The sequence below is a fragment of the Acanthochromis polyacanthus genome, chromosome 2, assembly GCF_021347895.1.
Source record: "Acanthochromis polyacanthus isolate Apoly-LR-REF ecotype Palm Island chromosome 2, KAUST_Apoly_ChrSc, whole genome shotgun sequence".
Lineage (NCBI taxonomy): Eukaryota > Metazoa > Chordata > Actinopteri > Pomacentridae > Acanthochromis > Acanthochromis polyacanthus.
Window position 1 is genome coordinate 22,798,779 of NC_067114.1, and position 17,878 is coordinate 22,816,656.

Here is a 17,878-nt window from a genome sequence, read left to right on the forward strand (position 1 = left end):
ACAAAAGCATGCATAAATAAAAATTGTCGTTCCCTTATTTTACAGCAATTACTCAACATAAGGCTATCATTATATTTGAGAAACTTCAAGCATTTTTTGTCACCTGGCAATAGATCAACTTGATTTCTTTAAACTAAAAAAAATCAGTTTATTCAAGACTCCTTGAATATATGGCAGGATTGACTGCCAGACATTTATGCCAATAAAACATATTGCATTGATTTGCCAATTGTTCAGCACTACTTCCAAATTTTTCAAATCTGATTATTTTGATCTTATGGAGTTACTGTGGGAGTCAAAAATAGCTGTGTTGCATCTCATTCTGTACATCGTTTTGCATTTTTATGTTATTTAAAGAGGGTAAAATGAACTTGTAATTTATTGTGTGTAGCATTAAACCCCAATATCGTTAGTCATAGATAGCTCTGCTATGCTTATACTGAGAGACAGCAGATCATAGGAGACATAAAGTTGGGCATATTTGTCCAGAGATGGCACAAAGAAAACAAACATTGTAAGAAATCAGGATTTATTTCAAAATAACACATTCCTTCAGAACCTGGTGACAGAGTCTCCCTCACATGTATTTTTGAAATAGTTTTAAACCCAGACAAAAGAAAGCTAGACTTGACTTTGTCAGTTACATAAAGCATGATGATCAATGGATCAGGTGCAAAGCAGATGACACTATGCAGATTTGCATATTTCAAACCTGCTCTGTTGTAGCACAGGGCTGAGCACAGACTTATTAGTTTTAAAGACACCAAACCGATTTTGTATTTGTATTTATGTCATTATTTTAAGATGTAACTGATAAGAATGGGTTCTGCTGTTGTGCCTTGCAGACAGGAAAGTCCAGAAATTTACCACTAAACTGTTTGAGTGGAGTAAGTGATTGCAAAAATAGACATATTTAAAGGAAGCCAATTCCTTTTTAAAAAAGAAAAACTATCAATCCAATGTATAATATCAATAAAACAAAGTCTTCCATTTTTCACTAAGTAGCTGTTACTTGATTCACTATTCATCACCTATGAATAACTCAGTCTGCAAATATCAGTGTTATGGCCACTGAAACATGGGATAAAATAAAGGGTACTCATGTGAAGACGTGATGTCAGCTTTCCACACATGATCTCTTAATAATGTGACTGGGAGGCATGAATACCTTAAACAAATTCAGGTCTGAAAATTCTTTTGAATAAAAAGAAAAAACAAACAAAAAAACTTAACTGCTACATGCAGTAACAAATAATTATTTTTTTCCACTCGTCTTTTTTTCACCACAAATAAACTTTCACACCACTAATAAAACAGTAAACAATTATTTAAAGAATATAAACATAAATACTTAACGGTTTCCCATATTCTGTCATATTATGCTCCTGTCCAAACCATACAGGTTCAACCGATCATAATGTGAAGTATGGAAAGTCCTCATTTTTTCACCACCTTCTCCAGATAACCAATAAATCTTCTCAGGTTCACTTTGATGTTATCCAAGACACACAGCTGCTGAGGGCTGTATTTGCCTCTTCCTTCTTTGCGTATCTAGTAGAAGAATAAAAAACTGCAGTAACTTAAAAGGCAGAGAAAAATCCCACAACATAATGGAGACAGAATAAAGATGGAATCAAATGTGTATCAAACAGGCAAAGTAGAAATACACTGATGAATCACTGAGAGCAGTGATCAGTAAAGATCAATTAATCCCTGGTACCTTAGCCTTGAAGACAGGTTGAAGTGCCTTGAGTGCAGGCAGTAAGTGGATGTTTTTAGCAGCTGTTTCCGCCTCATCTCCATCCGCGAAAACATCAAATAAAGCGTCAAGGGCTTCTCCGTTTACAACCAGGTCGGCATCCCTTGTGGCAACTTGAAGCAAAGCGTTTCCAATCATCTGTGGGGGCGCAAATTTGTTAGACGAAGAACAAATATTTCAAAGAAGAAAAGAGGCAAAGATGATACCTGAAGGGTTTCTGCAGTGCCCTTCTCTTTGGCCAGTGTGCTGCCAGTGATGCCCAGAATGGCGACGGCGTTGACCCTCACACTGACAACATCACAGCAGGTGGCTGCTTCGCTCAGGCTCATCAGCTGCTGGGGGGTCATACACTAACAAAAACATAGCCAAACACGCAAATATTGAGTCGTCCAAAGCAAACACGGTCAACATTGACAAGTGTGAGCTGGCAGTGCATGCTCAAGTTTGACATAAATACAAAGTCTGGCTTCTGTGAAACAGGACTGTATCTGTCCAGTCGACAAACAAGAACTCAACTAACAATGGAACTTCACCGACTGCACACATGAGCTCAGTGTACTCGACATGAGGAGCATTACTGAGATAACAAAAACAGAGCTATGACGTCTTCTTTGGCTGCAACAACAGGGAGGTCAGAAGGTTTGGATCATTTAGCAGAGGATAACAACTAAGCAAGTTATTGAGCAACATTATGTGGAAAATTAAGATCAAGCACTTTTAGAGATTGATCCCAACTCGTGGCTAAAATTCAGGATATCTCACCCTCAGCTGCACAGACTGACCTTTGTGGTAATTGTCATCGGTAATGCTGTTGCAAATGGTGTGTACTCTGTACCTGTGGGATATTTTTGGAGGCAATCATCTGTAAAAGAGACCGCATTGCACTGATGACTGCCTCAAGGAACTCCTCATCTTTGGTAATCTCTGAAAGGAAAAGAAAGAAAATTGATAACTTTGGTTTGGTTTACCACGAATTGATTCCAAATCCAGACTCTGAACCTCCTTTCCTGTTCTTATAACCGCCCGGCAAAACTGCGTTTTCCGGAAGGTATTGTTTTCAGCTGCATGGTCTTGCTTGCTTGTTTATCTGTAACAATTTGGTTTCCGTGCAATAACTCGCTAAAATATTGATGTAGCCTCCCCATATTTGGTACACAGGTGTACCATAATAAGACACAGGTCAAGTTCGTATTTGGTGACCGTGACCTCATTTTCAAGGTCACAGGGGTCATCTTTGTCGCCAGGCGGTCCAAGTTTGGCAAAACTTCTTGTTCTTTTTTTTACTTCTTTGAATAAAAAAAAATAACCAAAAGCAATACAAAATGTGCTATAATACAACAATGTGAGACCTGCGGCACCAAACACCAGTGTGGAGAGGTGCTGTGCTGCTTGCTGCAGGGCTGATGCACCACCCAGAGACTCTGCATCCATGGTGGAAAGGATGCTGTGGAGCCCCGTCAGAGCCCGTGACTGGACGCGCTGCATCCTAAAGGAGAGTGAGACTTTTTATTCAAGAGCGTATCACAGTGAAAAAGTGAAAATGGACAACACAAACATTCTGACCAGACAGAAAAGTTCAAGAGAAGATGAGACGTAAAGAGGATTACTTTTTTATCAGGCCTCTCCAGGAGGGATTCTGATGGCATACATCCATGGCTTCATTTCTAGGGAACTCTGTCTTTTTGAGAACCTTGAATTAAGAGAAAAAAAATAATATTACGACAACCATCTTTTTCTTTTTCTTTTTTACCAGGTAGTCTGGTTGCAAAGAAGCATATGCATGAAAGGGAGATCTCTCTTAAACTGCACAGGTAAGAAACTGAATCTGCTCAGCCTGGGGGAGACGCTGGGTTGGGTTCACTGCATAATCAGAATCATATTTTAGGTGGTAATTACAGTAGCGTAAACTTAAATGACAGATTAATTACATTCCCATGCTAGTCCAAGTGGGATGAACTCCTGTCTATAGCTGTTGACCGAGTTGAGGTGTGATTGATGAACACGGTGTGAACCCGCCGTGACACCTGATGAAAAATGCAACGATGTAAACGTTTGCATCGACAGTAGTAATAAATTACTGAGCCACTTTGACAATGTGCTACAATAACGACAGTGCAAGTTGCTAAACATAAGCTACGGTTGACGCAGGGCGAGGCAGGATTCCCTCTGAGCCCTGGTGCCCATTTAGGTCCTGAAGCTGCCCCCCTCTCCTGCTCCAGTCTGCACTTTAATGCAGGTTTCAGCCCACAGACCTGCTGTACTGATGTGAAACCAGAGAGGGCTATTTACTGTAGAAAGATCCTGCCTCGACTGAGATGTTTTTGTTGGTCTTAAGCATTGGTGATACTGTTTGTTTTAGAATCAACTACTTGCCTTTTCTGGTATTCTGTGGCTGATCAAGGCCCCTTGAACCTCAGCTGACAAACACAGTGGAGACATCAGGTTGGACAGTCCGTCACAAAGACCGTCAGGACCCAAGTCACTTTCATCACTGCTTGATTCCTCTTCCCACTCGTCATCAGAAGGGTCTTAAGAGGCACAAAAACACAGAATTGATGAAGTCTGTTCGTGTATTTCTTGCTGTAATAGGCTGTCCGACAGACAAACACATACTTGGTGGCTATGTCGCAGGAAATAAATGTGATGAAAAGTGCCTGAGGTCAGCACTGATGTCCATGCCCACAACACTCACCATCAGAGCAGCACATGTTGACAATGATCTCTAAGGACGTTTGCTGGGCTGTCAGCAAGGCCGTTGCCTCCCTCAGCTCCTCCTTGCCCCTCTGGACAAAAACAAGCAGCCACATGAGTCAACATCCTCCTAAAACAATAACTGTTGGCACCATTATCACCCAGTCTGAGTTCAGCTGCCCGCCACAAAGAAGACATTGATTCCTCTGCATGGATTTAATAAGTCCAGTGACACTATTATCGAGCTGTGTTGCAAGTTAAAATCTGCTTTAAGGGCGTCAGTTTTGAAGAAAAAAACTTGAGGTGATGACTTTGTGCTTATTGATCACACCAGTGTCTGTGTGTTCAGTAGCATCGTAACAAAGACGCTTCCACAGCTGAATATTTGCACAAAAAAAAAGTGGAGAGACAGCTCAGACCCAAATAACCCCATTGTGTAACCCGCAACATTAGAGGGTATTTTGGAATCTCACCATGAATGTCACCCACAATCTTGGGGCTCAGGCTGTGACTGAGCTGAGAGGGACAGCTCTGTCTCGCCAGGGTCAGATTTGGGGACTGTCAGAGTGGTGGAGGCCAGAAGCTGGTCCCCAGCTGAACCTTGCTGAGTGTCCCCAATCTGCTCCCGCAAACTCGACAGTTTGTCTGCCCTGTCAGTCTGGCTCGCTCTCTAGTATGACTCACACGCCACCTTTTCAGCTGGCATTAATGTGCGCTTCAAAAATACAAAACTGGATCGCTTCCTTGCCATAAACACAGACTTTTGAGCATGTCACATCTCAACATTTAAAACTGCGGTGTTTATACAAGAGCCTTGACAATCTACTGTTTTGGAAAGTCTCTTAGGTCATTGATATAACCTCTAAAATTCCACCTCTGTGTATCTAAATTACATATCGAGAATTCTTCTTCAACGTTTGAACAAATTCTGAAGGAAGAGAAAATCAGTTAGAACTGAGGAAACCTCTTGGATGAAAACTGAAATGACTTCAAGAACCAGGTGTGAGTATTACTTTGATCTGGGTGTCTGGGAATTTACATCCATATTCTCACTTTGAGCCTTTGCTTAAAGCAGCTAAAAGTACCTTTAGGTTTAAAGGTGAATTTTAACTACTGACTGCAGTTAGTGCTTCCTATTCTATTACATCTTCTCTACCAAAATGGCCTCTCCCAAGCACTGAAACAGCCAATAGCAGGCTACTAATGGTCTTAAATCATGGCTGCTTTATAGCTTCATGCAAACCTTTTTAGGCAAATACTGTTATAGATATTTTGGTGGTTGAAAAAGCTGCTAAAGATAGTATGAGCAGACAGTTGTTTTAGTTTAGCGATCATATTGTGTACTGAGTATTTACATTTTTACAGTTGAAAAAAAAAATCTAAGTGTCAGAGCTGGATACACAGACCAATATATCTCCATAAAGGTGTTATCAGTCAATTCATCAGCCAGGCCAAGTTATCAGACTAGTTTAAATATGCATGCAACTGTCAATGTAAATGGGTTCATAGTTTCTCAGAAATGTCTGATTCACTGTTTGCTGTCAAAGTTCAGCCTTAGAGGTCAGAAGGGTTCACTACCTGCATGAAGAGAAACCAGAACATAGAAAATACAGAATTTAACTACTACCCTAATCTAAAACTGCCAAAGCCTCCATCTTTAAATGTCCTCAGCTTGGTTTTCAGTGTGTCTCAGTAAAAGGGACAGCAAAAGGTGCCACTTACAGGCAGGAAGTCGGAGAAGTCATTATCAACCTTCACAGCTTTTCCGTTCCTCCTCTGTTTAGGTGCTTCTCCCTCCTCGTCCATCTCCTCCAGCTCTGCTGCAGCGGGCTCTTCGGTGTGTGTTGCCGCTGGTGTGTTTCTATGACGAACCTCTTCTGCTTGTCTGAGTTCAGGGATCAGCATACCTGCGTCCAAATCCAGGCACTGTGACAAGGTGGCCACCACAGCGTTGACAGTCTGGGCCTGACGGGCAGTGGGCAAACTACCCTTCATGTTCCACAGAGTCCCTGAAGGACACAGCAGACAGAGTTCAGGAAGGGGCATCAAGATTATCACAGTATTCACCAATTGCTATGTTTGTTCCTTACATTTCCAACAATTGCTGTTCATAGAGATCATTATATAAAGACAGTCAAGCTATAGTTTTGAACAACTCAGAAAAAAAGTGACAAATTGTACCTGCAGCTAATGTCCTGAGCAGATTGTGTGCCATGCCTGGTTGAGATGAGAGAAGCACATTCTCCAAGGCTCCAAGCACAGCAGTGTTCAGGCTACACAGCAGCTCTGGGTTATCCTCAGTCACAGTGTGCAAACAGTGAGCTGGAGACGCACAGAGGACAGTCTCAGAGTTAAAGAGTGCTTTCTTAAAACTGTGAAAACAGATTAGACAGAGGTCAGGCCTGATTAAAGCCTACTAATATCAATGTTTACATTCGTAATCCCATGTAATGGTCAAGGATAATATCAACACCATGGTACAGGTGGAAATACTTTTCATCTCTTTGCCAAATTTGTTTTTCTAGTTTCTCTCACTTGTGTCTGTACTTAGAGACCACTAGAGCTAGCAGTTAGTTAGCTTAGCATAGCATACAGCTTGTAAGCAGAAATAAACATCTAACCCTGTCCTGTCCAAAGGTAACACTATCTAGTATAAGTGTGAAAGCTCCTCAATTAATGCATTATACTGAAATGAAGGGAAAAAATATACATTACAGTTTTGCAACCTCCTGGACTCTTTGCTAGTTACCAACAATCATCTTTACCGAAGCCAGCTTTATTGTCATAGTGACTGTACAGATATGAGTAGCATCTTCTCATCAATCTTGTACATAGTATTATCTGGTGACCTGTAGTGATATGTGACAACTGTGAAGGTCGTTTGTGTTTTTAATCCTGTGAAAGTTTGCCATGTCCTTAATTAGTAAAATTAAAATTCCCAGTCCTTCCACAGCCCTACAGAAAACACAGCATCTCTTAAACCTACCAGCAGATATGGCCAGTTCCACGTTGTGTGGGTGTCTCTCCAGACACTGGACAACCACATCCAAGAGACCTGACTTGTTGAACACAGACAGCGCCTGGCTGCTGCTCTCACTGAAAGGACATAGTCCCATGAGACATGGATGGTAGAGAAGGAATAATACACCGCATCTTTGGGTCAGTATCCACAGTTAACATCAGTAACAATGTCAAAAAAAAAAAGAGCTTGCTAAGCGTAGAAAGACTTTCTGGATTTCTTCTGCAGCTGTGGCTAAGGTACCTGTATCTGGGTGCTGTGCATGGGGACAGCAACAACAACCTCCTGGCTTACCATAGATTCCACAGTAAGTTCACAGCCTCATTGGCCACATCCTCCACTGCATTCTTCTGCTCCTTCATTGACACAGCATCTTCAAAACCAGCACAGCACTGGAAAGACAATAACGCCATGTTGCAGAGGTCCACAAAACAACGGGTGAAGCGGGTATGGTTTTTGCCATCACCCATCTGAAAATGTTCATCTAATCCATGCATATATAACTCAGCTTGGGGCTGCACAGTGGGATGGTGGTTAGCACTGTTGCCTTGCAGCTAGAAGATTCCTGGTTTGTGTCCTAGCCAGGCCTCGGTGATTCCAAATTGTTTGTGTGTGTGAATGCGAGTGTACTTGTTTGTCTCTATCTGTAGCCCTGGTGACCTTTCCAGTAGTAGACTCCAGCTCCCCTCCAACACCCTAATGTGGACTAAGCGGCGTACAGATAATGGATGGATGGATGGATGGATGGATAACTCAGCTTGGAAAAGAAAGGGAATCAAATGGGCTTCATGATCCAAGACATCTCACCCAGAAGGTCAACAGAGAGCTTGGAATCGATTTGCTTCAGCGTGTGTGTACCCTATTTTTAACAATCCACTACTACCTTTGCTCTGGAATGACACCTAACTGCTGAGAATATCATAGCACGCTACAGCAGCTGCTGATGAAGAGGAACTGAAGTGATGGGGTGAGCTAAAAGCAGTGGCGGAGTCTCACCTCTCTAAGCAGTGCTGTCAGAGGAGTCATGACGTCGTGCTTCACCATGTCCTCGCACACCTCCTGACCTCCACATGCACTCAGATTCCTGTCAGGGACAGACAGACCCAGACGCACACTCATCAGTTACTCGGGGGAGAATCACCAGAGTCTCCTCGCTGGCTGTTTGCGTATGTGTGATTGCATGAAACCTATTTTAAGGTATATTTAGAACAGTTGTCCGAACAAGTTTTTGTTGCAATTAAAGCGGACTTAGGGTCAGATTCATTAAAATGAGTCAGAAAAGGGGTAAACCATTTACTTATCAACAAACAGAAAGAGATTAAAATACGAAACAATGGCACAGGCCTTCAAATCATCCAAATCCTAGCTTTTTACTGGCGGATGGCGCCCCCTGTAGAAGTAGCACCACAAATACCCATAACAGTACCACGCTGAATGTAATCTTGATTGGAGTAGGAGATGTCTATCTTAACCTTTTTTGGTTTGTTTTAAAGGATTTTCCCACAATTTTGTTGCTCTAGAGTACACTAACATTTTTTTATAATCTTTAGTTATGAGCCATTTTCTGTGGCAATATCTGTACAATGGTCCCTTGTCTACTGCAGGGGTTATGTTCCAGACCATACTGCGATAGATGAAAATACGCGAAGTAGCAACCATATTTATTTTATTATTTAGATATATTTTAAGGCTTTATAAACCCTCCCCACACACCCCACAACACCGCAGAGCAACACTAGCTTCAGTGATCAGCCGTCTATGTGAAATGGACAAAGCGAGATGCTGAATGCTGCTATAAACGGGAGACAAAGGAGACTTGACGCTACGGTCACTAAGCCAATAGCACTAACACCTGTACAGTACGCATGTTATGTAGATTAAATATTCTTTTAATTATTATTTTTTATATTGTTTGAATTTTTTTAGGCTAGAAAATTCTTATTTTACCACAAAAATAATTACAATAATGTAGCGATCGCAGAGCTGGTCACTATGACTGAACTGTTGCGCTGCAATACACCATGGGAGTTTGTGGTGTTGGGGGTTTAAATGTCATTACTGAGGTTTATGTTAGTGTTATAGCATTATTAGTTTTTCTGTTCTATTTTGTTTTTTTGTGGTTTAGTCCGCCTAGTTAATGTGGTTAAGTTTTATTTGTCAAGACCATGAGTGTGCAGTGTGTTTGATCACTTCCTGCCACATCTGTAATGCTGCACTGTGTCTATCAAAATAAAAGCATCTGCCAGTTGTAGTGTCTAAAGGACAGATAACTAGTGTAGCCGCGCTAGACAACCCACGGCAACAAATTTAATTCTCTGCCAGGGTGGGTCTAGTTACCCTCGGTAAGCCTCGAGGTTGGATGCTCCTAAAACTGGCCGACGAATCACCATGAAGTGTAGAGTCAGAAGGCGGGCGTAACTGACGACAGAGGCGTGACGATTCTGACAGAAAGAACCGGAAACAACTAGCCTAGCCGCGCTAGACAACCCACAGCAACAAATTTAATTCTCTGCCAGGGTCGACAACAAAACGACAACAGTCGTTGAGCTCCATTAGCACCGACTCTGAATAATCTTTCTGTTAACATGTCTGTAATATACTTGAGTTTCACCCATTGACTGTATAAATAAGGCTTCACCGAACTACCGCATCCTCTGATTTCCGGCGCTCTAGAAACTACGTCAGCCTATTCATTGCGCTGATTGGTTGTATACCTACCCAATTGCTGCAGAGTGATTTGAAAGACAACCTTTTAGCCCGCCTCCCTCCCTGTCGAGCGTTCCTAGACCCTTGTGTCTTAAGAGCTGGGTTGAGCTACAATAGAGTCTTTTTACAGGGGAAATATTGAGATGCACCAGCTATGTGTAGATAATAAAATGAAGAATGGCTAAATTATATTAAGGTATTTTAGTTTCAGGGTCTTGGTGTTGTGTATATTGGCTCACTGGGACTACCATGTCAGGAGAAAAGAAAGCACAGGAAACTATGAGGAATGTGCTAGCAAGACACTAAACTTGTTCACTGACTGTAACCCACTGAAGATGCTGCAGATAAAATATTAAATACATTTATCTTGTTGGAGTAAAACAGCCACTTCTAGAGTGCCCCTTTTTCATTACCTGCTGTTTTTGGAAGCACGGTATGTTCAAACAAGCATCAACATACAAGAGTGTACATACCAAAACTGCTCTCATGAGGAAAACAGGTTAGAAAAACGAATTGCAACATGCGTTTACGACCTTTTCACAATTTGAATGTTTCATAGCAAGGGATGGACGGTTGTTAGTAAAGACAGGCAGGACAGGAGGACATCAGTGTGTCCAATCCCCAGTCTTTACAGTTGAACACACTGCAGCTCAGGAGCTCATTATCTCTTCCCCTGTTGACTTTTCTATGGTCTGTCCTCTCTGTTACAGATTAGCCTGTTGACAGTGATCGGTTCTCTACTCCCACTGCGTTTCTTAAAAGTTGAGTTCTTTGCAGCAGCTGGATGTAACTGCAGCAAACTTGAGGTTGTGAATATACCAAACGAGTCCCAAGGTTAAGACAAGGGAAAATCAAGGTTTTTGCTTTGTTCACATGTCCATATGGTGTTTTTTTAATAGGATGGAAGACATATTAGGGGCATAATAAGCTGTCAACATCATCAGCTGTCAGCAGCGACTGACTGAGTTAAGTGAGACGCAGGGACGACACAAATCAGCACATTCTAGGAGAAGCAGTAGTGAAGAGTTACATTTAAGCAATTTTCAGACAGGGAGGCTTTATTTTCATAGGGGAAGTGTCTATAAACATAACTAACTCATGGAGATGAGGTTGTAGCAGTTTAGTCAGGGTGGATTGAAGAACTCCCATTTGTTGGTGTAGTCCACACTGCAACACTCACCTGAGAGCTCCAGTGGCAGTCTCTCTGACCGGCAGGCTGCGGTCCAGCAACATGGGGCCCAGGCGTCTGACAGCATCCCTCTGGAGGAAACCTGGGATGGTCTGGCTCTGCTGCACCACCCGTGAAATGCTGGCACATGCCAACTCTCGAACATCTGCGCTGGGACTCTGCAACTAAAAAATGCTTTGTTTTGCTTGTTTCATCGAAAATGAAATCAATGACAGCACATACATAAAGTCTCACATCCATAAACTGGCTGCTGTGTGCTCAGCAAAACTGTTGCATTTATTGACACGATATAAACTCTTTAAACATGTGATCACACATTTGCTCATTTACACTGGAAGTCACTGCATGTAAAGAGCTGAGCACTAATTAGTAGCATGTTTACAATAAATGCGTAAATAAGAGCCTCACAAACGCTGAATATTAGTGAGAAATCCACGATGTTCCTACTTTCTCCAGCAACTCCGCAGCTGGACAGCCATCCTCGCCGAGTTCTTCCTCCTCAGCGTCCGCCTCCTTCACTGCATTCACCGGCAAGCCGACAGAGTTGAACTGCGGACGTTTAAACTTGGTGGTTTTACTTTTACCCATTTCAACGGCAATTAAAGTGCGAGTTGCGCATCTAACGTAGTGACTGTTTTCCTCGTGTCCACGCCGCCTGTTAGCGATCAAACCTCACACACACATTCCGGTTCCAACCTGGTAGGAGGCCATGTGGAAGTTCGCTCCCTGCCGTAAAGCGCTTGTTGCTAACGGAAAGCAGAGACGCTGTCGCAAAACCACTGGAACGTCTAATATGCAATACACAGTATGAAAGACGAGACACGAGACCAAAGATGAGGCATATTCTCACGCCTGATGTTTTTATTAGGCAAATAACTTTAAAAATAGAAACATTTAGATAAAATACATGCTCAACATCAGAAACAGAAATAAACACACCTGAACTCACACTGAATGTGTAAAATAGGTCAAAGGGTATGTGAGCACATCAGCAGCTTCAATGTTGACATCAGCACAGCGACACCGTTAAAACATCACGTCAGTTCATTTCCATGTTCCAGATTAATTCCCACCACGATGACAAGAATCTGCCTCAGTGCTGCTCCCCTTGGTGCTGCTCTGAACACCTGAAGGTTTCAGCTGCTGTCAGCACCTGATCAGCTACATCGTCTGAACAGCACGCACAAGCTTGTTGTTATTGGATGTTTGGTCGTGGTTTGAGAATAAGTTTCCCCGTCTGTGAAAAAAATGCAAACAAGACAAAGTGTCAGCAATGTGTAGAATTGTGAGTTGTCTAAAAAGACCACACGTCACACTATCAAAAGGAATCTGTTAACTCACATCATCACAGGACATGTTGTATTCTGCTAAAACGGTGCGGCAGCGGGCTGCGATACTGAAGGGGCAAAGGTTAAAGACAATAACTAGCAATGGGAACTTATGATGTCAGTGTAGCTGCTTGACAAATTAGACCAACGGCCACAACATTAAAACCACAGACAGGTGAAGTAAACATTGGGTTCTGCATAGAAGTGGCACACAGCAACAGTGTCCCCCAGCACAGTAATAATTCCCACCACTCTGCAAAAACTGCACAGCAACAATTTGAGGAAGACGACAGGAAGTGTCCCAGTTACCCGGTGTCCAAATACAAAGGATCTGCTGCCAACTTTCCAGTACCAGACACCACAGGACATCCCAAAAGATCCTGCATCCCTGATCAAACAGAGTAAAGCTGTTTTGCCAGCAATATGGATATAAGAGGGAGGGCAATATTACTGTAGGCAGGTGGTTTCAATATTGTGGCTGATTGGTGTATATCAACAAACAGAAAGAGACTGGTGTATGGCCTTTAATATTTACTTAAACAGATAAAGGATACATTGACGGGGCCACAACTCGTTTGTGTATTCCGGCAAAGAAGAGAGCTATTAGAGTGATGCAGCTGATGGTGAAGAAGGGATGATTCCAGAGCGAAGAAAAGAAAGAGACCTGCAGAACAAAGCAATATCATTGTGAATAAAAAATAAACGTTGACTTTTTTTAGAGCTTATTTACAATAAATAACCACAGTGGAGGCCCACAGTAGCTAAATCATAGGGTGATATGAAGAGAACAGACACATTTTCAAACTTTATGGCAAGTCCTATTGTGAAATATTTCCACTTTTTCTCCACTTCAATCTCCTTCTCCACTTCAGAGTGAGTGCCATTGCAGGTAGCCCAGTGTATTCAACACCATATTTTGACAACAATGTCTGGCTTACTGTTTGTTTGTATTTGTTGACTGACAAACCATGTCCCGCTGTTTTTGAGGACAGAAAAATCCGCTATGATGATACAATATACACATCTCTCAGATGTCGGCTACTGCAGATTTCATTAGACACAGTATCTCAGCTTTCTCTTTAAATTTAGCAAAAATCTGTTTTTGTTTCATTGTGGCAAAACACTAGCCTAGCTGCGCTAGACAACCCACGGCAACGAATTTAATTCTCTGCCAGGGTGGGTCTAGTTACCCTCGGTAAGCCTCGAGGTTGGATGCTCCTAAAACTGGCCGACAAATCACCATGAAGTGTAGAGTCAGAAGGCGGGCGTAACTAAGTGACGACAGAAGCGCAACGATTCTGACAGAAAGAACCGGAAACAACTAGCCTAGCCGCGCTAGACAACCCACGGCAACGAATTTAATTCTCTGCCAGGGTCGACAACAAAACGACAACAGTCGTTGAGCTCCATTAGCACCGACTCTGAATAATCTTTCTGTTAACATGTAGGGATGGTTCGATCCGATCCGCTGGATCGATATCAAGTTCGATCCAGGCCAAAATGACCGGATCGAGCATCGGAGTTTTATATTAGAACTCGTTCGATCTGATCCATAAACCCAATCTGTCTCATATATCCCCATCTTCACTTTTCACGACATGCCGTAACAACAGACGAGCTGTTGCCATGGTTGCCATGTGCCCGTGTTTTCGTCACGTGAGCAGAGAGTGAACAGAAGCCTGGAGAGCTGTGGTCATCTCTTCCGTGTGGAATTATGATATGCGAACGGAGGAGAGAAAAGTAAAATAGCTGAGTGCAACGTTTGCAAAATGAGTGTCTCAAGGGGTGGCAGCAAAACCGGACATTTTAACACAACAAACTTAATAAAGCATCTGCAGAAGCATTATGGAGAGCAGTACGGAGACTTTTTACAAGTGAGTGCAAAACAAAAAGTGACCCGCAGCAACCATCGTTGCAGAAAGCACTGCAGAAGAGTACAAAACTCGCTGCAACGCCAAAATATAACAGAAAAAATTGTCGAGTTCATTTTTCTGGATGACCAACCACCTTGTGTGGTGGAAAATGTGGATTGTTGTAGTATTTTCGCGTGAACGTGTGCGCCTTACGTTTCACTCTGTGGCCACTTGATGGCTTTTCTGTTGTACGTTTACTGTTTTTTGTTGTTGTTTTCTACTGTTTTTCGGGTTAAATGTGATGAAGTAACGAACTGTGGACATGTTTTCGTGTTAAATATGATTAGGTGACAGGTCTCTCCTCTTCTCATCCGCACGTCCACCCACCGGTGTCTAAATGGCATCAGGGGAGATCCTACGCTGCTCTCAGCTTCACTCGCATGAGAACGTTAGGACAAGCCAAGGTTCAATCGCCATATATTATTTATATTCCATCAGGGTTGTGCACGTGTCAATAAAATAATTGTTCACTGTGTTTTACATACAGCACAACATCAGCAGCTGCATGCAAAAGAAGAAAGACACTAGATTGCACTATCACGGTTTACCCTTGTTTTTCTGTTTTTGTTTTGGTGCAGCAAATCAGGAGTATAGCCTAGATTTTTATTGTTTTGATTGTGTGTCTTGAGAAGCCATGTGCAACTTACTGAGTACTACCTACATTGTTCTAGTGGAGATGCTATTATTTTATGTTAATTCTTAAAATTATTTATTGCAGCCTTGCAATGCCACTGAGGTGTAATGTGACTTTTCTGTTTATACACTGGGATTATTTAGTTTAATTACCTCCGCCAAGGAGGTTATGTGACACCCGGCGTTTGTGTGTGTCTGTCTGTCTGTCTGTCTGTTAGAAAGATAACTCAAAAATGCCTGGGCAGATTCAGATGACATTTTAATGGGATGTAGACTATGGTAAGAGGAAGAGCTGATTTAATTTTGGTGGCAATCCGGAAAGGATCCTGGATTCTGGATCACTTTGAATTTTTTAGTATGTTTTAGTGTGTGGTCCAAAATATGACAAAAACATCATAGGTTACTATGTCGTCCAACAAATTGGAACAAGGTGACCAGATAGCTCAACTGGTTAAGAAGGTGATTCATAAACAGAACTGTGTCAGAGACACAGGTTCGATTCCAGCTGATGATCCTTTACTGCATGGGTTTCCTGTTTTCCTCTCTATCCTTGGCAGAGGTCTGCACTCTCTGAGTGCTTTTCTAGTTTAAATATGTGCACCAAGTTGCAGTTTTATTTCAAACATCTGAATGGTGCAGTTGGGTCTGTTGTGTTTACAAACGCTGTTAATAAAGCCACAGCAGTTACACATAACTTGTCACGTTTTTCTTCTTTCTTTAGGGGACAAGAACAGGTGTTGTACAATGAACGTGCTGTTTTTAGATGTTAGTGTCAAGCAAATTACATCCATGTATTATTAACAACTTTTAGAATGACTAAAAGAATCATATCGGTATCGGATCGGTATCTGCCGATCCTGAAGGCTGCAGTATCGATACTGGTATCGGATGTGAAAAAGTGGTATCGAGCCATCCCTATTAACATGTCTGTAATATACTTGAGCTTCACCCATTGACTGTATAAATAAGGCTTCACCGAACTCCCGCATCCTCTGATTTCCGGCGCTCTAGGAAGTACATCAGTCTATTTGTTGCGCTGATTGGTTGTATACCTACCCAATTGTTGCAGAGTGATTTGAAAGACAACCTTTTAGCCCGCCTCCCTCCCTGTCGAGAGTACCTAGATCCTTGCGTCTTCAGACCTGGGTCTAGCACGGCTAGGCTAGCAAAACACCTTAAGGTAAAATCCCTAGTCCATAATCCATAGTCTCAATGCTGCAATATTAATGTAAGCAAAAGACGGTTCATTCATTGCTGTCAGACATACTAATCAAAAAAGAATGCACTATATAATCTGTCTATGATCGGATTTCCCTTGAAGCCAAAAATGAAACAATCTGATCAGCTTTTTCCCCAATACATACCTTCTGTGTGTCTGGGTCTATTAACCAGTTCCAAGCCCCAGTCGCCGTACAAACAGACACCACTATCAGAATCACTGAAACAAGACGTAGGAGTGAGACACACTGCATCGGCAAAAACAAACTTACACACTACAGACATTGGGGGGGACCAGTCGCATGTCAGCCCCTACAGCTCCTCTGCTACAATTTTGACAATCACCAGTAACTGTTACTTACTTCTCCACCTGCCTGTTGCAGGCTGCAAACAGGAGACATACTCTGTCAGTCTTCTCTCAAAGGCCTTCAGATCTGTAATACAAATGGGCACATTAACAGACTCAGTATCTGGACCAAGCATCATGATCAAAAAAACATTTCATCGTGCCTTTTGTAAAATCATCTTTCCTCAGACAGTCTGTCATGAATCTGAATCTAAACATGATGTCAGTCTCAGGTCTAAAGCTGAGATTGTATCACCTTTGTATTTAAAGGGTTACTTCAAGTAAACTGAAGCACACTGTGACTCGATGTAGCTGTTTTGCTCAAATTTCAATTGGAAGTTGATTGTGTCACACTGACTGCTGGACAATACAAACCAGAAGACCTAACAACTAAGTATGTGTTAGCTAATAACACAAGCGCATCAACGTCTACTGTCACTTAAGCTAGCACACATGCTAACTGTCGCAAGCAAACTCGCCAGCTAGCGAACCGTAACGCGTAATTTCTGAGTCTAAAAACGCTTGTGTTGAATTCGTTATGTACCTACAGCTAGAAGGCTGTACAAAAAGTCAGCGGTTATTCAAAAATGTGGCAATTTAAGTCGGTTTGTGTGTTGGTTACCTTCGGCCTGTTCCAAGGAGTTCATGTCTGAGCCTGTAACAGCCGCCTGCTGTTGGTAGTGGCGCTGCCGCAAATGAATGACAAGCCTGCAGACCAATCCACATTGCCTGTGTGCTCAGCTGAAATCTGATTGGATAGAAACCAAATAACCCGCGGGACTCCATGGAAGCCCCGCCCCTTATTTACTCTGAGCCCAAGCTGGCCCTCTGGACTGTAGATGGCGCTGTTTTTACCTTGTTCCAGCAAGTGGGACAACAAAACGACATTTAACTTTACTTATCTATACTTTGCTGGAGTTTTACTTTTACAAAATATAGCTAAGTTCAAATATTGCAAAGTAAAGATGATCATAATTAGATAATCGCACATAAAAATAAAAGCACAGGTATGCTTATAGGGTTCAAATATGTTTTTTATTTAATGCAGTTCAAAATCAACTTTCTACAAAAAGTGG

At 42.2% G+C, this 17,878-nt stretch overlaps 2 protein-coding genes across 2 annotated transcripts; both read right to left on the reverse strand.

Moving 5' to 3' along the window:
• Positions 1-512: 512 nt before the first annotated feature.
• On the reverse strand, positions 513-12,097 carry heatr3 (HEAT repeat containing 3). The gene is made up of 15 exons (XM_022197360.2): positions 11,812-12,097; positions 11,356-11,528; positions 8,466-8,553; positions 7,764-7,861; positions 7,437-7,546; positions 6,632-6,772; positions 6,173-6,459; positions 4,452-4,542; positions 4,133-4,287; positions 3,367-3,449; positions 3,109-3,245; positions 2,595-2,683; positions 1,966-2,109; positions 1,721-1,897; positions 513-1,551 (listed from the first exon to the last, which is right to left on the reverse strand). The coding sequence occupies exons 1-15, from the start codon at positions 11,950-11,952 to the stop codon at positions 1,438-1,440; spliced, it is 2,028 nt and encodes a 675-aa protein (XP_022053052.1). The 5' UTR covers positions 11,953-12,097; the 3' UTR covers positions 513-1,437.
• A 101-nt stretch (positions 12,098-12,198) lies between these two features.
• Positions 12,199-17,538, reverse strand: cnep1r1 (CTD nuclear envelope phosphatase 1 regulatory subunit 1). Its single transcript, XM_022193597.2, has 6 exons — positions 17,425-17,538; positions 16,819-16,890; positions 16,603-16,676; positions 13,247-13,356; positions 12,706-12,760; positions 12,199-12,601 (listed from the first exon to the last, which is right to left on the reverse strand). Exons 1-6 carry the CDS (start codon positions 17,447-17,449, stop codon positions 12,560-12,562), a joined length of 378 nt encoding a protein of 125 aa, XP_022049289.1. The 5' UTR covers positions 17,450-17,538; the 3' UTR covers positions 12,199-12,559.
• Positions 17,539-17,878: the final 340 nt, after the last annotated feature.

Excerpts from the sequence above, each read along its gene's own strand:
- heatr3 (XM_022197360.2), bottom strand. The coding sequence starts at position 11,952 with ATGGGTAAAAGTAAAACCACCAAGTTTAAACGTCCGCAGTTCAACTCT. Across the intron at positions 6,773-7,436 it reads GGAACTGGCCATATCTGCTG|CTCACTGTTTGCACACTGTG; the intron begins GTAGGTTTAAGA and ends GTGCGTCTCCAG. Across the intron at positions 2,110-2,594 it reads CCTCCAAAAATATCCCACAG|TGTATGACCCCCCAGCAGCT; the intron begins GTACAGAGTACA and ends TGTTTTTGTTAG.
- cnep1r1 (XM_022193597.2), bottom strand. The coding sequence starts at position 17,449 with ATGAACTCCTTGGAACAGGCCGAAG. Across the intron at positions 16,891-17,424 it reads CTCCTTGGAACAGGCCGAAG|ATCTGAAGGCCTTTGAGAGA; the intron begins GTAACCAACACA and ends TTTGTATTACAG. Across the intron at positions 12,761-13,246 it reads CGAGTTGTGGCCCCGTCAAT|TATCGCAGCCCGCTGCCGCA; the intron begins GTATCCTTTATC and ends TTGCCCCTTCAG.